The sequence below is a fragment of the Mastigoproctus giganteus genome, chromosome 2 (genome assembly GCF_048544385.1).
Source record: "Mastigoproctus giganteus isolate SK-2022 chromosome 2, ASM4854438v1, whole genome shotgun sequence".
NCBI classification, from domain to species: domain Eukaryota; kingdom Metazoa; phylum Arthropoda; class Arachnida; order Uropygi; family Thelyphonidae; genus Mastigoproctus; species Mastigoproctus giganteus.
The window spans coordinates 99,728,327-99,751,636 of NC_143576.1; the positions used below are offsets into that span (position 1 = coordinate 99,728,327).

General features: G+C 37.7%; 1 protein-coding gene across 1 annotated transcript in view; it reads left to right on the forward strand.

Annotated features, from left to right (window-relative positions):
* LOC150089462 (uncharacterized) overlaps positions 1-20,208 on the forward strand; it is a 110,292-nt gene extending 90,084 nt beyond the window's left edge. The window contains exons 4-5 of the mRNA XM_090389990.1: positions 4,975-5,062; positions 20,064-20,208. Coding sequence (XP_090246116.1) covers positions 4,975-5,062; positions 20,064-20,208 — 233 coding nt within the window. The remainder of the gene's footprint in view (positions 1-4,974; positions 5,063-20,063) is intronic.
* Positions 20,209-23,310: the final 3,102 nt, after the last annotated feature.

The following is a 23,310-nucleotide window of genomic DNA, read 5'->3' on the forward strand; positions in this document are numbered from 1 at the left end:
TTATAGCTCTGGTTGAGGAAGCCTTTAAGAACTCCTCCAGTACCAATATGGTTCTGAACCCAGGCCACTGCAAATGAATGAAAAGTTGTTTAGTTTGGATGGTTGGTTAATAGGTTGGCTATTTAGTGTTTAATAGCACATTATTATTATATTATTATTGCTCTTTATATTATTTCTCCCTAAAGTGGTCTTGGCGCATTATAGCCTTAGATGCTAATGTGCCAATAAAATTCAAACCAAACAAACAAATCTCCCTAATTGGGGGTTCCACCTTGTGACGGGTATTGCTACCAAGCACACAGGGTGGTTGTTATGTCTGGTGTTACTGTTGGTCAAGGAACTCTCTGACTATCCTACAGGTGTTCAGGATTTTGGCTTTCTAGAGTTCCTTGTAGGTGTTCACTGGGAGACCTATTGCTGCTGGGCTGTTATGTAGGGCCTATGGCACCATACCTGTGGTTGACATGACAATTGAGATGGTCGTTACTTGTTGCATATGCCACATCTCTTCGATCTCCTATCTTAGGTTCGTGTATTTCCTGATTTTTTCCCCATGGGTTTTCTGCAGGCCGGTGTTGGGTACCACTGTCAATCAGATAGGTAGCTTTTCCTTCTTGTCCATAAGGGTTATATCCGGTCTGTTGTGCAGAATTGTCCTATCCGTTATTATGGCGTGGGCCCAGTACAGCTTGTGGGTTGGGGTCTCTAGTACTGCCTGGGGTTCGTACTTGTAGTGTGGTACACTTTCTTCGACCAACTGGTATTTCCTTGCTAGCTTCTGATGTATTACCCTGGCTACTTGGTCGTGTCTATGAGTGTACTCAGTCAGGGTGATCACCTTGCATCCCGCAGTGATGTGTTGAATCATTTCTGAGGCAAGGTGGCATCGTCGACATGTGTCATCGGACACTCCGGGCTCCTTGGTGATGTATTTTCTATAGTTCCTAGTGTTGATTACCTGGTCTTGGATAGCGAGCATGAATCCTTCAGTCATGGGGAAAGAGCATCCCGCTCGTGACCCATGCAGTGGAAGCAATTTTATCTATGTGATCTTGATGGAGATCATTGCAGTGTCTGCCATGGAGTGTCTTCTCTGTCCATCTTTCTAGCTTCGTTTGTACCTTCTGTTTGGTGGGGGGGGAATCCTCGCTTAGGTTGAGTGGGGTATACCACTTGTCTATCTTCCTTATGGCCTGGTGGAGTGCTGCTGCGTGTTTCTGGAAGTAATCCTTCAGGTTAACTATCGCTGTCTTCTGTTGCTCAATGAGGTCTATCAGGCCCCTTCCTCCTTCTTCCCGGATAGACAGTCTCTCCACGGAAGATTTTAGGTGGTGTTGGCGGCTCTTGGTCATCGTTGTCCTTGTCCTTGTCTTTCTCATGATATCCTCCAGCTTGGTGTTAGTCCAATCTATGACCCCGAAGGAGTATGTTAGCACTGGGACTGCATAGGTGTTTATGGCTTTAACTGTATTCCCTCCATTCAGCTTTGCTTTCAGTAGGCTTCTGAGTCCCTGATGGTATTTTTCAGTCAGGCAGGCATTAATTTCCTTCTGCTGTAACTGCTGAGCCTGCATCATCCCCAAGTATTTGTAGGCCTCTCCTTCTTCCATGGCTTTAATCTCTTTACCACTCTGCAGCTGGTAGTTTCGGTTGACTAATTTTCCCTGGTGCAATCCGTGGGTCTTGCATTTGTTTAGACAAAATTCCATTCTAATATCACTGCTGAATTCTTCAGTGATCTGGAGTAGTTGCTGAAGGTGCTTCTCGGTTCCCGTGTAGAGCTTGATGTCATCCATGTACATCGGGTGGGTGAGGGTGCACAGGTTCTTCCTTCCTTCTTTGAGGTTATATTCGTACTTGCTACTGTTGATCATAGATAGCGGGTTAAGTGCTAGACAGAACCACAATGGGCTCAGGGAATCTCCCTGAAAGATTCCTCTCCTGAGGGATTGGCCTGGTTGTGATATTGTCGACCTTAATGGTGGTACTCCATTTTGCCATCGTTTCTCCTAGGAAATTTGTCACTATCGGATTGACTTTGTAGATGTTCGGTGCCTCTATTAGCCGGCTATGAGGCACAGAGTCGAAGGCCTTGCAGTAATCGATGTAGGCTGTGTACATGTTGTGATGCTTCTTGTAGATTTGCTCCATAACCGCGGCATCTATAGTTAATTACTCCTTGAATCCTTTCTGCTGTTCGGCCATTATGTTCTGGCTCTCCAAGTGGTCTGATATCTTCCTGGTTATGCAGCTGGTCAGGATCTTGTACATTGTTGGGAGGCAGGTGATTGGTGTATATTTTACCGGGTTTCTTGTATCTTCGTGTTTGTGATTCCTTGAGTGAGAAACTTCAGGATTGTCTCTGGATGCCTTATCATTTGGGTGAACTGTTCTGCCAGGTGCTTGTGTGTGCAAGAGAGGTTCTTGTACCAGTAGTTGTGGACGTTATCTATTCCTGGAGTTCACCAGTTGTGAGAGTTCTTGATCATCTGTTTTACTTCTTCTTCCCAAATCTCCCACCCTCTCATTTTTTGTACGTCCTCGGTTGTCTTGCGTTCTAGTTCTATCCAGGTGGCTCAGCTGTTATGTCTTACTTCCCTGCTGTATATGTTTCCCCAGAACTCCTCAATCGTCTTCTTCTTAGGTGGTCCGTTCCCTTCATTCCCATCTTCTCCGAGATTCCTGTAGAAGCCTCTCTGGTCCTGGTCCTCATCAAAGATTCAGTTGTTTATTTTCCTCTGGGAGCTCTCTTTGTATTGACGTAGTCTCTTGCTGAGTGCAAGGAGGTTTTGCTTCAATGTGTCCAAGTACTCTCCTATTCTCTGATTTTTTGTCTCATGTTTGCTGTGGACGCTGTCTCTCTCTTGAGGATGCTCTTCACTTTTCCAATTACTTTCTTACTCCTATTGCCCCGTTGGTACTGGGTCAATTGGCCTATCTTGACTCTTAATTCTTCTATCTTCTGCTGAAGTCTTCTTTCCCAAGCTGGTGGTTCTTTCTGTTTTCAGTTCTTCTGCTGCTGGTCTCTTGCTTCTCTTCCATTATCCTCGCGGCTGCTACCGCAGCACAATACACAGCTGTGTGGATGGCCACCAGTGTTGCACCATTGCAGTCAAGGTAATGCAGTATTATGTGCCAATTCAGGTGGTTTGTGACTCTCCACAAGGTTCTATTCGGCCTCTGCTTCGGTATCATATATCTTTGTGGGATCCATTCCTTCAAATTCTTCTTCTTATTAATATTATTATTATTAGCCGTAAGGTGCAAGGAAGCCTGAGGCTTATGTTGCACTAGCCAAAAAAAAAAAAATTCTGAATTACTCTGAGAGAGAGAGAGTCAGAAGTAGAAGGGAATCACCAAGAAAGAGAAGAATGATGATATCCAGCTCAGGACCCTGGGTGTGCCAAGCCCATACTCACCAGATGTGAGCCCTTGGGATTGCATTGACAGCTTAGGCCATAATTCTCCAAGTAAAGTTGGTCATATGGTCTGCTAGACTCAGTGTGGCCTATTTAGTGAAAGCGTATAGTGTTTCTGCCACTTTTCACTGTACTGCTACAGAAGATCTAATAGAAGAGTTCATATGAGGGCTGCTTAGTGAAGAATGATCAAAATTTTTTTTTCACAAATACCTTTATTAATAATCCATATTTTGATGGTCCTTTTCAAAGTAGTCCCCCATTTGATGAAATGCACTTACTCCAACATTTCTGCTATTCTTCAAAAACATGCTGGAAGCCATTTTCGGACATGCATTTGAGAATTGCCTCTGATGTCTTTACAACTTCTTCTGATGACTGGAAATATTTTTCTCACAGCTCCTTCTTTAACTTTGGAAATAAAAAATTCACAAGGTAAAAGGTATAGAGTGGATGAGAAACACATTTGACATTAATGCTGGCTAAGTATTGTCATGATGCAGCATCCACCTGCCTATATGCAGTTGTGGTCATTTAGGAAGAATATGATCTCACAAAGTGTGCAGTACAGTTCTGTAGTAAGCTCTTCTAACAGTCACATAACGTGGCACAACATGCTGGTAAACCATTCCTTGAATGTCGAAAAAAAAGAGATGACCATAACCTTTCCTGCAGCGGCTACAACTTTTGCTTTTTTCAGTGTTAGTGATGATGTAGACTTCCAGAGCGTGGTTGCTTACTCTCTGGATCAAAACGGTGAAGCCATGTCTGATCCACCGTTATCACCTTGTGCAGAACCTCACCATCTTCAGTAACCATCCATCACAGCTCCTGACAAACTTCCATATGAACTTGCTGTTCCTTAGATGTGAGTAGTCTTGGACCTCAGTGTGCACAAACACGTCATAAGCAAATGGTCATGGAGAATATGGTGCATGCTTTCTACTGATATTCTCAACATCTCTACCAGTTGCCTTACTGTTATATGGCAATTTTCTCTCACGATTACAGAAGCAGTGCTTATGGTTTCTGTGGTGACAGCAGTGGTTGGAGCTCCAGGACTCCAGATTTTTGTTACTGAATTGTGTCCGTCTTTAAACATTCTAAACCACCTGCGAGCTGTGCTATATGGAACAATAGATTCGCCATAAGCCTCTTTTAACATTTCATATGCTTCAGCTGATGTTTTCTGGAGATGGAAGCAAAATCTGAGAGCAGCATAGTGTTCTTTGCATGTCATGTCCATTGTTACATAGGCAAAACTAAACAGGTATAAATTTGACCAACCACCAAGGTCACAGTGTGCACAAATCAAATATGCAGTTGCTGTGTGATGCAGCTTGGTTTGGTCTTAAATTCTGAAGCTCAGTGCTAGAAATAGCAAGTAGTACAGTTCATGAAAAATTATGATCACCCTTCTCATATATTCAGGTACTAAGATTAATTTTAAAGCTAACAGAGGAACAGTATAGAATTAAGGACCTTCAATAATTGAAGCTTATTTGTTAATTTAGCTTTTAATATTCTTGTTTTGTTTTGTGTATTTATTTAATAGGAGGTGAGCTGATTGGTCTCTCTGCAAAGTTGGATCACTGTGAAATAAAGGGAAGTGTTGCTGTTACAAAGGAACAGTTTGCTGTAATGTAAGCAGAAACACAGAAACATAAAATTCTCTAATAAGCAAACAAGAAATTTATTAAGTGTTTTATGTTTGTAAAATTGAATAAATTAGTGATAATACAGAGCACTTGATATACACAAGACAGATAAACATTTATTTTATAAGCAATGGAAGAAACTTAAATATGAGACGCATGCTTGGCAGGTGTTAATATTTCAACCATTATAATTAGATAGAGAGAAGAACAGAAACATGTTATAATATAACAATGTTTTTGAACACATGAGCACTGCTGCACTACAGCAGTGCTTATTCACATATTCATGAATATTTTTATTGCAAGTGCCTTATTTATTTATTTTTTTGATCAAATGTTCTAGCTCTCACTAGGTGTGATTTCTTATGTTTAGTGAAAATATATATGCATTCCATATAACTTTTTTTTTTTCCACACAAATCTCAATGCTGAAAAATACTTCCATTTATTCTAACTTTGTATTTTATCAATATGAAAAATTAAAATCATTTGGAAGTAAAGCATCTTTATGCAGAGATATCACAAACTATTTCCAAATCAGTAGATTCCCCTATCTTAGTGGTTCTGAAACTGGAGAAAACTGAGACTGTATGATAATACACATTTCTGTTTTAAAGAAAACATGAATTACAGTTATCTCTTTGTGGCTTATGTGAAAGCAAATCTTGGCTTATAAAATATATGATACCATTTACAAAAATCACAAATCTTGCTCTCAAAACTTCAAGTATATTTCACTTAATGAGTTTATTTAGTTTGAGAAATCTCTTACACCTTATAATTTTTTATGTATGAATGAGAATTACCATAAGTAAAAATCTGTGAGTGAGTACGAATGAGAATTACCATAAGTAAAAATCTGTGAGTGAAGCATAGCAATTAATGGCAACAGCTGACTGGGGTGTTATTTAAGAACATTTGAGAAACACTGCCCTACCATAGTGACTAATGCACAGTAAAATATTTAAGAATCACTATTTATAAGCTTCTGCAATGCTTTTCTTTTCTAATTTTTTTCATCTTATCATAGTTAATGTTTGATAAAATAAAATAAGTATTGTTAATCAGTGAGTAGTATGTATTGGATGTAAAGATAAACTAAGCATAGAGACAACTTTTTATTCTTTGATTTTATTTGATCTTCGACATTCAAGTTCATCTATACATGATAAATTAAAAATAATTATATGCATTTATTTATCCCAGTAAGAACAGAAGAGCACTTATTTTCTACTACAGCACAGCTACAGAGGAAGTACAGTTCAGTGGTAATTGGGAACTTGATATAATAGTGACACAAAAGAATTATGATAGATTATTTATGTAAGATAATTGATGAATAATTCTTTTATGATGGCTTTATGGATTGAGTTTCTTTATGGAATTTTGAAGTTTTGTAAAAATGAACACTTTGTACATAAGTGCTTTTAAATATTAATTTGAACTTATTTTGACTCAAATGTCTAACACTTGGGTGAAATTATGAAAAATCAAAAATCAGAATTTAAAAAAAAAATGACAAAAATAGAGGGAAAAAATTCGAAAGAAGCTTATTTGATGCAGAAACATCCTCTGTATCTATTTATGAATCACCTGATTCAGTTTCATCAACTTCTAGATCAGAGATCCAGAGATTTTATTCAAATTTGAATTTTGAAAGCCCATAGTGGACAGCTGAAGCTAACAGGTGTGAGCTTCTTTTCTAATTTTCAAAACTATTTGGTGACTATCATTTACTATAAACTCTGGCTACAATTACTTGGAAACTCAGATAAGATATGGTAGCAACTAACTTGAATATTTCTAGATAAGTCATATATAAATGGACTCACTACTTGAAATGGCCTTCAGAATCTCTCTCCCCTCCACACACACACACATGTGCACATGCATACTCTTTAGAGCCCAATCACAGTAAAGGATTGATTGATCATTAATGATTAAGGAAGACATTAGTGCAATGCATCATTACTACATAGTTGAATTTTAAGATAAGCTAAAGTCTGTACATTAGGCATCATCATTTTATATTGTGAAATCCTTCACAATGAGTTGCCTTCCTCTTATACTTTGAATAGTAATTGGATTCTGTCAGAAAAAGCAAGGCTTGGCAGATTGTAAAGGGACATCACTGTAGTACTAGTGATCACACATTAGTACTAGTAATAATATTGGCAAATTATGCAAGAAAGCAAGTTTATACAGCATCAGCCAAAAAAAAAAAAAAAAAAGTAAATAAAAAAAAAAAAAAACTAAACTATAATTTTAAAAAAAATTCCCATTTCATATTTTTATTGAAATAGGAATTTTCAATAAAATTTCCTCCATTTCAATAAAAATTCCATTCCCTCCACTAGTTTTGTCTAGTTTTTCCTTGAATTGATTCGAACTATCCACTTCCACAACAATGGATTAAAGCTTGTTCCAGCAATCAACTACCCGTTGGCTGAAGGCAAATTTCTGCACATCTATTCTGCAGCCATCCTTCCTCAATTTGAATTTATGCCCCTTCATGTACATAGCATGAACAAGAGGAAAAATACCATCAGCAGAGGGTTTGCCCATGCCATTCAAAGGCTTACACACCTCAATCAGATCACCTCACAGGTGCCTAATCTCCAGACACTACAATTTGCAGAACTGAAGCCTTTCTTGGTAAGAGCACCCCCTTTGTTCCCCTCGCCTCTGTACTCATTCCAGCAGCTCCACATCCTTCCTAAAATGAGGCCTCCAGACTTATTATTATTAGCCATATGGTGCAAGGAAGCCTGAAGCTTATGCTGCACCAGCCAAAAAAAATTCCCAAGTTATCCTGAGAGAGAGACAGTCAGAAGTAGAAAGGAATCGGCAAGAAAGAGAAGAATGATGATATCCAGCTCAGGACTCTGAGTGTTCCAAGCCCATACTCACCAGATGGTAGCCTGTGGACTTGAATGCAGTATTCAAGGTGTGGCCTGACCATTGCCTTATAACACGATATAATCACTTTCTTATTCCTGCTAACAATTTTCCTGTATATCATTGACAAAACTACATGAGCTATCCTGGCAGCCTGTCTGCACTACTCAGAGAACTTCATATCTGACTACACAATTACTCTGGGATTACTGCTACTCATATGCAGTACTTTGCATTTGTCAATGTTAAACTTCAACTGCCATTTCTCAGCCCATCTGCCTAATTTTCTATATATCTTGTTGCAGCAGTAGCATACCGTCATTACTATCATTAACCACCCTGCCAACTTTTGTATCATCTGCTAACTTAGATATTAATGGGTTTGGCACCAAACGCTGTAGGAGTCCACTAATAAAATTAGTCCATGAAGAGCAATGCCCATTAATAACAACTCTCTGTTGTCTCCCATTCAATCCTCCCTTTATCCATAGCAGTAACTTTCCCTTAATGTCACACTGTTCCAATTTGTACAGCAGTCTTTTGTGTGCAACAGTATGAAAAGGTTTCTTGAAATCCAAGTATATGATATCAAAATTATTTTTTGCATCCATTTTCTTTGTCACTGCATCATAGTATCCAATCATATTGGTTAGACAAGATCTCCCCTAAAAACCCATGCTATGACTGAAGTATAACTGCATACCTTTCTAGATGGTCCTGCATTATTTATTTAACTACCAATTCTCTTGTTTTCCCTGGAACAGGAGTTAAGCTAACAAGTCTGTAATTACACTTATCACCCTTTGATCCCCCCCTTTGTGAATTGGGGATACATTTGCACTTCTCTGGTCCACAGGGACCTCACCTGAATCCAAAGACCCTGAACCTGTAATCATGGTTAAGGGTTTACTTACCTCCTTTGCTGCCTCCCTTAATATAATTGGATAAATGCCTCAGGTGCCTTTTTTATGTTTAACTTCAACAATTTCTCTTACACTGGTGTGCAAAATTTAAGGACCAGTCAGGTTTTCACCTGTAGCTTCTCATAGGAGTGGCCTGGATATGGGAAAAGCATACTAAAGGAACCTCGTGAGGTACAGAAATTATGAAGGAAACAACACTGACACAACAATGGAAACAAAACGGTACAGAGGGACTTTATTCAAAAATGGCAACGTAGCACTGGCTGCCATGATACAGATGTATCACTGCCAAAGATGGAACAAAGGGAAAAGGTGGCCTTCAGTAGGAGATATGGCCAACCCATAATGTTGATGCAGGCTTTGCACCGCCTGTGCATACTTAGAACAATGATGTTGATAAGTTCTTATGGTAACATCGTCCATTCCTCTGTCAGTGCCATCTTCAGCTGGTGAACATTTTCTGGTAGGTGTGGATGTGCCGCTAGGCGTCTCCCCAGACTGTCCCATATGTGTTCGATGGGACTTAGATTGGTAGAATGGGCAGGCCAATTCATACGAACAATGTCCTGACTTTCCAAAGGCATACTAATAGCTGCAGTGCGATGGGGTGTAGCGTTATCATCCATGAACACATGAATTTGGGGCCAATGGCACCTCGGAACAGACGTACATGGGGAAGTATTACCTCAGTACAGTAGCGTGCACTGGTTACAGTACCACCTTTCAGTATCTGGAGTTGTGTACGTCCATCCAAGATAACGCTTCCCCAAACGAGAACACCTCAACCGCCATATCGATCCCTTTCAGTGATGTTTGCGAGGTGATATCGTGTACCAACCTCTCGCCAGATTAGCTGACATCCAGAATTGCTCCTGAGATTGAATCTACTCTCATCAGTAAAGAGTATCTTAAGTAAAGATTTTGTGGTTGTAACCTTTAGAAATAGTGTTGGTCCTTACATTTTGCACACCAGTGTAGTTATTACAAAATCATTTAGCTCCCTGTTAGAGTTTGATCAATTTTTGGGATCCCCCTCCCTGAAGAGTTCCTTATGGGTGAATGTAGATGCAAAATACCTATTCAGCCTGTCAGCAACCTGAGCAGGATAGGATTGATGTAACGTGGACCGATCGATGTAAAGTGGACCGATGTGATTCAACCCCTTCTTTCTACTGCTAATATAAGTAAAGAAGTCTTTGCTGCTTTTCTTGGCATTCTTTTCCAGAGACTTTTTGCAATCTGTCTTGACTTGCCTGACCTCCTTTGTGACTTGACTGCAGATTGGTTTATACCTACTATAGGCTTCTGTGTCACCTGATAATTTATATGCATCCAATGCATTTTTCTTTTCTGCAGTGTGTCTCAATAGTTTTGTCTCAATATATTTTTGAAGTAATGAAAAAGTTTTTGGAAGTTTTAGATCTTTTTGCAGGTTAGTTTGTTCTTTTAGTTTTACTCTGTATGATTTAAGAAAACATGGGATATGTTGTATGAATTAATTACATTTTTGGATATGACACACAAACAATAAGAATATATCTGGCTTCTTGACATAAATGGCTTCCATAATACCTTCTGCATACATACTGCTCGGACTAATTCCAATCACTAACTGGAAGAGTATAGACAGAAAGATTATACACTAGCCTATCCAGGTGCCTCCTAGAGAGTTATCAGAAGGTTCAGTCTATAACTGTGTTACATCTATAGCCTCAAAATATAAGAAAAACTACATCTTGCCATGAAGCCTACCATGACCTCTTGAGGTTGTGATGGATGTTGTCAGAGTTTTTCTGCCAAGACTAAACATGGGTTCCAGAACTTCATGTTTCCGATAAGCAAAGTGATAGTATTTCACCAGATGACAAGTCATCTATCACCTAGTATTGCCTGGTGATACAGAAGGGTGATATTTTTCTGTGTTTCTGAGAGCAGATCAGACTATAAAACATCCTCTGGATACAATATACTGGTTATAAAAAGCACATAAACGACAGTGGACACTGTTTCAGAAAACTCACCTGATGCATTTATTTCTTACTGCCATTCAATGCTCCCAGTTAGATGCATTCTAATATTTCTAGCATTTCTAGCTTGAGAGGTCTTCAACCCTAAAATCTCATGGGGTTACAGCTAAGGTTACTAACAGTTCCACTGAAGATGGAGCCTCATGGATTGAACCTTTGTGAACGTGAGGGACATTTGTACCTCTCAAACCTATAGAGACCTCCCCTGAATCCAAGGACACTCCCATAATTATGGGTATGAATTTGCTCACCTCTTTTACTGTTTCTTTTACTATAATGAATTGAATGAATCAGTCCCAGGTGCCTTATTTTCTTTTAGCTTCAACAATTTATTTTCCACTTTGTTTTCAGTTATCACAAAATCATTTAGCTCCCAGTTAGAATTAGTTATACCTCTGGTATAACCATACCTAAAAAGCTCTTTGTGTGTGAATGTAAATGCAAAATATTTATTGTTTGTTAGTGACCTGCATAGACTCATCAACGGCTATGCCATTCACATCCAGTGGACCAATAGTTCATTCTCTTTCCTTCTAGTATTAACAAAAGCAAAGAAATCTTTCCTTTGCATTCGCAGCCAAAGCTTTTTTAATCTCTTTCATGATTTGATTGTAGATTAGTTTGTACTTACTGTAGGTTTCTATATCCTATGATGATTATATATATATATACCCCATGTATTTTCTTCTTTACCATTAGCCTCACAGTTCATCTGACATCCCCTCAGGTCTAAGCCTTGAACACTATCCCTTAGTAGTATACAAAACCTAGCAGCTTTTACAATCACTTCTCTGAACATTTCCCATTAAGAATTATTTAACAACATCGGTTGGCACTATTGAAAAGAATTTAAACACTGTCTAAGACCATGGTTATCAACTTCCGAAGGTTCTTAATACATGAAGAGTGTCACTACTATAATCAGATCAAGGGTATTGCTTTCTCTTGTTGCATCTCTATGACACTGGTATAGAAATCATTCATCAAATAAATCCAGTAATGTTGTGCTAGTGTTTTAGTTACCAGCCCATACGTTCTGGTCAATATATGGAAAGTTAAAATCCCCCCACAAGCAAGATTTCCTCTAAGCTGTGCACTTGTGTGGTCACACACTCATTTTGGAAGTGCTGTGCACTAAATTTTTTGTGCATGCATTACATTATGGAATATAGCCAAGCATACTACACCCGGGTACAGGCATATTTATATTCTATTACTGGAATATAAATAATGCGATATATCTGTTATGAACCATATGTGCAAGGAAAACTTGGAAGAAATGTAGCACGAACAATTCAAAGAAATTTTTTTTCAAGGAAAATGGTACTTCCCAATCACAACATATCACACTGTCTTATCTTTTATATACATAATTTTGTGTATGGTTTTTAATTATTACTTGTAATTTTTTTACTTATTTTTTATTTTCAAATAAAATAAATAATCTTTGTAAATTTTGTGAATAAGATACTGCAGGTGGAAATGTTCTTTTATATATAGTGACTTTCTGTATATAATTTTGTTTCCTAATGCACACATATAAACATCTAAAAAATGTCAATAAAACTGGGCTGGGCTTTTATTGATAAAATAAAATAAAACCTATGAAAATATTTATCAAATAGAAGGAAAGGTTCGTATATATATTCTCTTAGTTTTTATTAAAAATTTCAGTAATTTTTTACTTAATAGGTGAATAGTTTTCAATAATTTTATTTTAAAACCCAAAAAGCTTGCCTGCCAAAGTCTAATTTAAACTTTTTATGTTATTGAAAATAAGTAGCACTAATCTTTGAATCTCTGTGGGATAGTCTCAATTTGAGACTCTTGAGTGTTTTTATATAATTGCTAAATGTTATTATGCAATTCAAAATTATTTTCCAAATCTCCACTCTATAAAATTTGTTAAGCTATCAAGAATGGTTTTTAAAGTGTTAATTTTACATTTGTAAAATCTGTTTAATCTAATAGTTATAAGGCGCTTCCGTAGTCAGGTGGGTAGGAGCTGCAGTGCGTATCACACGCTTCTTGATTAGACCGGGGTTCAAGCCCGTAACTACCAAAAACGGAGGATACGGAAAAGCCAGGGAATGACCACCGCATATCCTCGGAGCAATATAGCCTTAGTTGCTAATGCTCCTAAAAAAATCAAATAACAACAACAACAATAGTTATAGGATCTGTGCTTAAATCATTTATTTTCAATTCACATGTAAAAATCATAATCACACAATAATGATCATTAGTTATTTTTATATGGAGACCAGCTGTGCAATAGCATGAGGTAAGCATGCAAAATGATACTCATTCCATGCACAAAGGAAAAAAATTAGAGAACTATAACCAGAAGGATTTTAACTTTCCAGTTAGACAAATAGTAAACCAGTGTGCCCACTCTATTTATCGCAGCATGGCTGTTCATTATACTCATCACAGTCATTTCACCTATAACATAGTGTTGCTATCATTTTTGTTTTCCAAGTGCTTGTGTGCACACCAGAAAGAATAATCAACATTACACATCTATGTCAACTGGAGGAACTGCCTTAGATTCTATGCTTCTTAACCAAGAGCATAACCCTCTCACCCCATTCTGTCCTGTGTATTCTCTTTGTATACTTGTACTCACTGTATTCAAATTCTGTGTTACTTATATCTGAGTGGCACTACATTTCTGATATCCCTATAAAATCTACATTTAATGACTTAAGCAATAGTTCAAATTCATAATTTATTTACTGTGCTTTTAGCATTAGTGTATAAGCAAGTATACAGAGTCCAGTCACAATATTATGACCAGCCCCCCAATGCAGACATCACACACACCTAGCGAATCATACAGCGCATGTGTCAAGTTCACACACTGCAAGCATATAAGGCTTGATGTTCGGCATTCATGAACACGATAACAGCCTCAGTCGTGGGCAAAGCACACAACCTATCAGACCTGGAAAAAGGCATGATCATTGGCTATCGGGCCAGGGGTGCCAGCATTTCCGAAACAGCAGACTTTGTGAAATGCTCACATGCTGCAGTGGTGAACATGTATCAAGACTGGACGAACGGGATGCCTTTGATGACCCAATGTGCCAATTGTAGAGCCCCATGCACCATTGATCCCAGAAGTGAATGTCGGCTGAAATGGTTGGTCACGACCGATCGGCACACTACTGTTGCTCAACTGGCCATCCAAATGAATTGTGGGGCCACCAGAAAGGTCTCCAGCATGACAGTGAAGCAAACCCTGTTGCGCATTGGGCTCTGGAGCAGATGCTTGGTGACAGAACCCATGCTGATCGGCCGTTTATCACAAACAATGCCATCAGTTTGCACAGCAATACCAACACTGAACCCCAGCCAAGTGGTAATGGGTGGCCTTCTCTGATGAGTCAAGGTTTCTGCTCCAACGAGTGGATAGATGGTGGCATATTAGGCTTGAAACTTCCGAGAACAGACACCCGGACATGATTGTTGACAGAAGGCAGGCTAGTGAGGGCGGTGTTATGTCTGGGGAATGTTTTCATGGCATGGCTTGGGTCCGCTGATACCTATGGAGGGCATCCTGAATGCAAATGGATACCTATCGATTGTCGCCGATCAGATATACCTGTACATGTTGACCATGTTCCCTGGGGGCAATGGTATCTATCAGCAAGACAATGCGCCATGCCATGTTGCCAGAATTATCCGTGAGTGGTTTGAGGAGCACGACAAAGACTTCAAGTTACTCCCTTGGCCACCGAATTTCTCAGATCTTAACCCAATTGAAAATCTATGGGACCACCTTGATTGACACATCAGACAGATGGATCCTCCACCAAGGAACCTACAGAAACTCTGGGGTGCACTGCAGTTTGCATGGTCACAGATACCCGTAGCAACCTTCTGTGGACTTACTGAGTCCCTCCCATGGCAGCTGGCTGCAGTGCATGCTGCAAAAGGTGCATATTCTGGATACTAGGTAGGTAGTCATAATAATGTGACTGGACCCTGTATGTGTGCCTGTTTTTTCTCTTAGTAATCCGAGCACAGCCCATATATTTGTTTGCCCCACAAGGATCCTTAGCAGGCCTTGTAATCTCCTACACCTTGTTTTCCAAGCTCATCTCTCCTTGCAGCTACTGTTAAAACTATTAATCAGTGCACATGTAAGATAACTGCTAATTCCCCAAATAAGGTGGTAGAAAATGAAAAAGACCTGGGAGTAATTGTGCAGTCAGATATGAAGTTTTCTGAGCAATGCAGACAGGCTGCCGGGGAAGGTCATGAGGTTTTGTCAATGATATATAGGAATTTTGCTAGCAGGGAAAAGAAGGTGATTGTCCCTCTGTATAAGGCAATGGTCAGGCCATGCCTTGAATACTGCGTACAGGTCTGGAAGCCTCATTTTAGGAAGGATGTAGATTTACTTGAGCGTGTACAGAGAAGGGCAACAAGATTGGTGAGGGGAATGAAGGGATCCTCTTACCAAGAGAGGCTTAAGTTCTGCAAATTGCAGTGGCTGGAGACTAGGTACCTGTGCGGTGATCTGATTGAGGTGTATAAGGCCTTGAATGGGTTGAGCACGCTGAATTCTGATGGGATCCTTCCACTTGTTCAGATTATGAACCTAAGGGGGCATAAATTCAAATTAAGAAAGGACAGATGTAGAATAGATGTGCAGAAATTTGCTTTTGGCCAGCAGGTGGTTAATTCCTGGAACAAACTTCCATCTGTCGTTGTGGAAGTTGATAGGTTGAATAAATTTAAGGAGGAACTGGACAGGCATTTGGAGGGAATGGTGTGATTTTTTTTTTTTTTTTTTTTTTTGGCTGATGCTGCATAAGCTCATACACTTGCTTTCTTGCATCACATGCCACTACTATAGCAAAGAGTGGTAATAAATAGACATTGCTCTACGTGAACTAATGTTATTAGTGGAGTCCCCCAGGGTTCGGTGTTGGGCCCCTTTTTTTGTCTTGTGTATTTATCAATGATATCGATGAAGGTATATCAAACTTAATGTCCAAGTTTGCAGATGATACAAAGGTTGCCAGGGTTGTTAATGACAGTAAAGACAGTATGCTACTGCAACAGGACCTAGAACAGTTAGGCAGATAGGCTAAGTGGCAACTGAAGTTTTAACATTGACAAATGCACAGTACTCCATATGGGTAGCAGAAACCCAAGAGAAACGTACCAATTGTGTGGTACTACAGTCAGGGAGGTGGAGAATGAAAAAGACCTGGAGGTAACTGTGCAGTCAGAGATGAAGTTTTCTGAGCAATGCAGATGGGCTGCCAGAGCAGGTCATGGAGTTTTGTCAATGATATATAGGAATTTTGCTAGCAGAGACAAGGAGGTGAATATCCCCTTGTATAAGGCAATGGTCAGGCCACACCTTGAATACTGTATACAGGTCTGGAGTCCTCATATTAGGAAGGATGTAGTTTCTAGAATGAGTACACAGAAGGGCAACAAGATTGGTGAGAGGGACAAAGCAGTGCGCTTACAAAGAAAGGTTTAAGTTCTGGAAGTTGAGCATCTGGAGACTAGGCATCTGTGAGGTGATCTGATCGAGGTGTATAAGGCCTTGAATGGTTTTAGCAGGTTCAATGCTGACGGCCAGCGGGTGGTTGATTGCTGGAACAGACTTCCATCTGTTGTTGTGGAAGTTGATAGCTTAAATAAATTTAAGGCTGAACTAGACAAACATTTGGAGTGACTAGATGGGAAGGGTGTTTTTTTTTTGGCTGATGCTGTATAAGCTTGCCTTCTTGCATCATACACCTCAACTAATGCTAATACTAACACAGTATCAGAGATCTTACCCAGTATCACAGATTTTTTAAATTGTGTAGCCTTTGTCACTACCTCAAATCACAAAGTCCTGTGCTACGAGAACAATTAATATATACTGATTCCGACCTGAAGCACAATCATTTTTCTCAGAATTTACTTTTATCATTAAACTGTCCCCCCCTCCCTACTACAATTGTGCTTCACACTTTCCTTTCAGGATTTCCAACTCCTTATGTGCAGTCTCATTTACTAAAATGCTTACTTTGTTCCAATTTAATTGCAGTTCAGTATAAGAGAAAGAGTCATCATTTCTTTGACACTGCTATATCCTACTGATCACAGGTGAATCCACATTTCACAGATACTAAAACGGTAAACTGCAGCCATTATCAACCCACTGCAGGATGGAATCCTCCTCATGATTCATGTTGAGGGAAATGTACCATAATCTGCCACACTGGTCCAATGCAGGTTGGCAGATCGATTGTATTTAGCAGTCAGGGGCTTGAACCCCAGTCTACTCAGAGTGTGCTATTGCACTCCCACTCCCTGACTGCTCAGCTACAGAGGCCTTCACAGATACTACATGCTACCAACTTATTGCTTTGTGGTCCTTAATTCCTATTCCCTGTTATTTTGACTTATTTAAAATGACAAAAAGTAATAAAATTATTGTAATATGTTTACAGCATGCATGAATTACATCATAAAAGTATTTATAAGATATACTTAATTTAGACTGTACTGCATTCAGATCAGTGTATTGCTTTTAAAAATATTCATTTTTAATTCCTCTATATTGTACAGTGTGCATGCATATTTTATATACTATTTATAGTAACTTGTCAATAATAATACTGCAGTAAAAAAAAAAAAAAAGGTAAAGTGCAGCCATTATCGACCCACTGCAGGATGGAAGCTTCCTCAGCAATTCATCTTGAGGGAAATGGACCATAATCTGCCACGCTGGTCCATTGCGGGTTGGCAGATCGACTGTATTCAGCAGTCAGGGGCTTGAACCCCGGTCTACTCAAAGAGCGTGTGCTACTGCACTCCCGCTCCTGACCACTCGGCTACGAAGTGCCCTTATAAATCTGACAAACTGGAAAGTTAACACTTACCAGATTTATGAAACTTGATAATGTACTGTACCGCTCTGCTATACAGTCATCAACCTACTGCAGAAAAATTAAGTAATGTTCATGGAGAGTTTATAGCAGTTATAGTGTGTTACTTAAAAAACTCTACTGAACTCTACTGTACTAAGCCTTGAGTTTAAAAAAAAAAAAAGAAAAAAGATTAATCATATTAATATATATTATAATTAATTGTATTATTAGTAATTAATGCAATTGTATAAATACGACCAGAAAAATTTGCTTTACATGATTAGACAGCTCACTGATCTTGGAAAGCAGGCCTTGACCTTCAGGTTGCATATCACAAAACTTTCTAGCAATGACTGACAAACTGACTTAGAATAAATTTATTAAAATAAATAATATCTATATAAAATACTAAAAAAGAAATAAAATATAAAATAAAATAAAAGCATTAAATATAATAAGATAAAAGTGTTAAATACAATAAGATAAAAGCGTTAAAATACAATAAAATATGGATAAAACTAATAAAATATACAGTAGCTTTCAAGACGAAGTGCCTCTTCATCAGCTTGGTGAATGGTGTAGTATATATGGTATATATATGTTGTAACCAATATATATATATACTGCAATACACCATTCACCGACTAAGGTGATCAAGAGGCACTTTGTCTCAAAAGCTACTCTATATTTTATTGTATTTTAATATTTTTATCTTATTGTATTTTAATTCTTTTATTTTATCTCTGTTTGTATTTTATCTCTGTTTTAGTATTTTATGTAGATATTTATTTATCTTAAGTCAGTTTGTCAGTCATCACTAGAAAGTTTTGTGAGCTTACTGATCATCAAATCCCTTTATGGTGTGTCTCTAATTTTTTTGCTCCTAATCGTAAATGACAGCTGTTGCTCATCATATTACCATTGCCATTGCAAAATTTTAAATATTTGTAGAGTTGCTATGAAAAATCTCTTGAAATTTATAAAAGATTATAAACAATTTCTAAAATCTACAGCAATATACGCTTTCCAAAAATCAGTTCACAATATAAGCTTTGTTATCCAGCATTTCACCATCTGAAATACCCAAGTTGCCAGATTCTGTCCAAGTATACACATACATATATACAGCCAACCCCCAACTTTCAGACATAATGCACTCCTGAAAATGTGTTTAAAAGTCAAGAATGCTGTAATGGGAGGTTCCATTCCCAGGGAGCTGAAAAATATAAATTCCCTAATTATGGTATAAATTTTTAATGTTTTTACCTTCCGCATTATTTTTGATGCATATAGAGTATTTCTGAACATTTAAAAGTTTAGAAAAGCACTTTCATTTGACAGATCTCACACAGCAGCCAAAAAAAAAAAAACAAAAAAAAAACATATATATGACATGGCTGACTCTCTACAAATTAATAATGACCAAATAATAATAACATATGACAGTAACACAATTCCAGCTCATAAGTTAATCAAAAATTAAAACTTAACATCTGAAATTGGTTTGCTAAGTCCATTTAATTTTCTTTTGTGACAGGCGTTAATATAAAACTAAGTAAAGTATTCAGTAAACATATTCTGCTTCTTAAAGAAAATTTCTTAGTTACTTATATTTTTATTAAAAAAAAATAAAAAATCTAGCACCTATACTACTTTTTGTTATGCTTGTATCTCAAAAAAAATATATTTTTTCAAATACAGTGCTATTTTAATGCTTTGGCAGATTATAAGTCATATTTTGCATGCTGTTTCTAATTTGGCCAGTAAAGACAAATTAAATTCTCATTGACATGAATTTCACACTGAAATTTGAAAAATTATATATGGTTAAATTAACTATAATTTAACTATGTTACGTGCCATTAACCGTGTTGGAGTTTACTACAGCAACTGATAGCATTTAGCAGTTTTAAAAGTTTAGAAAGGCACATTCATACATAAAAATGCTCATAGCAGCACTTTACTAGATATTTTAGAATATTACACAATGTTTTTTGAAAAATCTTCAACAGTATAATTATACTCTCCCATCAGTGTAAGTTACAAGTAAGTCTAACATAACCTAACCTAACCAGTGCATATTTCCAAATATTAATTTATATTTATTTATAAATCTAAATATAACTTACACTGGCAGGAGGATAATAGACAGGTACCACTTCTTGTGTGTGGGTGTGTGTTATAATAGAAGGTATTTTTTTTTCTTCTCTCTTTTCCAGATTTTAACAGTTTTTTTTATATATTTCAGATGCATCCTTGGGCCTTTAGTTTTACTTGTTGTTTTAGGAACAATTACTGAAGGTATTTTGAAATACCAGATGGGAAAAAATAAATGTACAAGTGATACAAGTCAAGACAATGGTAATGCACTCCCTATTTTGGCTATTATATAGAATAAAGTAATCAATTACCAAATATAATCTAATTATTAAATACACCGATTGTAGTTGTATCATTCAGAGAACTGATTACAGTCGGACCTCCCAAATCTGGCAACCATAGACCCCTACTGGACCTTGAAATTCAGGATTTTGGGTGGTAAATTTTTATAAAAAGTCATTAAAAATATTGCAATTCTATATTGCAACTTCCTGTACATAGTACATATATGAGTGTCGCTTTTTTTCCAAGAGAATGAAAAAAAAAAAATTTTCCCTTTCGAAATATACTGTATACATTGTGGTATAATTTGGAAATGTAAAATAATAAAAAAAAAAAAAAAAACTGCACAAAATTACTTCACCAAAGTCCAAGTGTCACACATCTTTGGTAATATGACCTTTTGCACAACAGACAGTGGTCTGTGTATATACTTTGAAGGATACAATCTTCTGGACCACATAATTTCCTTTTAGGTAGCATACAGATAAAGGTTACTGTGTCGATATTGTTTACAAATGACAAATCTAAAAGTAAACAGAAAATATGTTTAGTGAATTGTTACCTCAGTCTAACCTAATCGTTATGTGCAAACTGTGAAACTCAGAAACCAAGTTTGGTCCTTGAGGTTGTCACAGACATTCTCTCAGATATGCCAGACAAGCTGTACTTGCTACCTGGGAGTCTAAAATGCTGATGGAACTGATATTTGGGTGACATTAAAGTCAAGTGGACCCAATTTCGGCGAAGTCCGGATGGTCTGTGACAGCTAAATTCTCTGCTTGCACCTTCACAATGGTGGGACTGTTAGTAATCCTGGGTATAACCTCCATGCAATAAGTACACTGTAGGTGACCACCCAGGTATGAACCAACATAAGCAGGGGTCGAGGTGTGGCGTTGACACCAGATGGAGGAATGTCACCCCTCTGTGTTACCAGGCAATAATAGGTGGTAGATGATTCTCATTAACAGGTGCAATACCACCACTTTGCTTATTTAGAAGCTTGAAGTGGCGGAACCCATGTTTAGTCTCCAGAGCTAAGTTCTGGTCAACCCTTCCACATCTCTTCCATCATGCAGTATGACTGATGACATTTGAGGTTATGATGAACATCAATGGTGAGATCCAATCTTCCTTACATTTCGAGGGTACAGCTCTAAAATAGTGTTCACAGGCTGGCTGCTAGTTAGTACACCGAACCGAACCTATTGGTAACTCTTTACAAGACTTCTGGATCAGCTAGTGTATAATCTTGCTACCTCTACTCTGCCAGATAGTGACTGGAGGGAGTCCGAGTAGTGTGTAGCAGGGAGCATTGTAAGGCCATGTTATGTCAAGGATCTGGGTATATTCTTACCATGTGTACACCATATCCAAAAATTTCATTACTTCATACAGCATGTCCCACCCACTTTTTTTTTACTATTGAATACACTATGAATTGTCAAACTAATAGAGCAAGCTTATCTGCGAAAAGATCTAAACCTCCCAAACACTTCCTGGTTCCTTTCACAAATATACATGGTCTCAATTCTAATATCAACGATGTCCATTTCCACTTGCAGTCTGCCAAACCCCGTGTACTTTTTCTGACAGAATCTCAGATATTGGTTGATTCAACTATTGCTCATCTCTGTTACCCAAATTATTTACTGTATGATTCCTTTCGCCTCAAAGGTGGTACTTGTGCATATGTCCATTCCAAAATTAAATGTCAGAGACTTGGTAATTTGGAATCTCCTCTTTTTGATCTTCTCTGGCTTAAAATCTCTCTACCTCATTTTGTCAAATTCATCTGTTGTCTCTACCGTTCTCCCAACTCCACTAACCATTTGGAGCTCTTTGACTTCCTCTCTTTGCAACTTGATCTTCTCCAGTCAAACTTCCTAACAGTGAGGTAATTTTCCTTGGTGATTTTAATGTTCACAACTCCAGCTGGCTTCCGTTTTCTAGTCACACCGACCCAGCTGGTCGAGATGCTGAGGCTTTTGCAATTACTAATGACCTTGCACAGATTGTTCATTTACCTACAAGAATATTGGACAATCCTAACCATACAGCCAATATGCTTGATCTTTTTCTCACAAACAACCCTTCTAAGTACACAGTTGAAGTAAGTGATCCTTTAGGCACCTCAGATCACAACATGTTGATTGTCTCTTCTCCAATGGAGCCTTCTCCACTGTCCAACTTCAAAGTCACAGAACCAACTTTTCATCTTCCTCTTTTATTCATTCAACTGCCATTTTCTGGAACAACCTTCCTTCATACGTATTTCCTGAAAATTATAGTCTACAGAAGTTCAAGTCTAATGCCAACAAATATCTTCTTTCGTCTTCTCAACCTCCAACCCAAGCACGATACTAAGTACTATAGATTCTAATACCTCTTGTGTTTGGAGTTTTTATATAATAATAATAAAAAAAAAAGTAATCCATTTCTTATTATACTGAGTCACTAATGTTGTTCACAAATAGCAAGTAGACAATTCAACAATCCAAGACATTTCTTGATGTTAATGAATTGTGGTTAAAACTTATTTCACTAAAGTGGAATCTCCACCCTGCACAATCAGCTATAATTCTGTTATGGTGAATAGCCAATCCAAGAAACAAAATTTTGTGATTCTCGGGTGGTTTGCCAGGTTCACTTGTTTTCTTAAGCACAGCCAGAAAATAGGAGAACATCAGATAATGGATTGCCAAATTTGGGAGGTTCAAATGTATCTGCCAGAAATGTTTTGCATCATATCTTATCTAACTCAGTCAAGCATCAAGCACCCATTCATTCATTTGAGATTTGAGACTGATAGTAGTACAGTATCAATGTAAATGAACAAAGTGTAATTGCATGGAATTATTATATAAATATTATATATATAATATAACTATATAATAAAAATTATATAATTATTATATAAATAATTATTCTTTTCTACGTACTATAAAGTACACTTATTTTATTTTTTGACAAAATATATGTACAGACACTCCCTGACTTATGTAATTCTTGACTTCAGTAAATTCGACGTTACTTAAGTTTTTGCTAATTCATTCCAAGAATCTGGAAGATGAAATTTTTGCTATATAACTAAGCTGTTTATCACTCTAAAA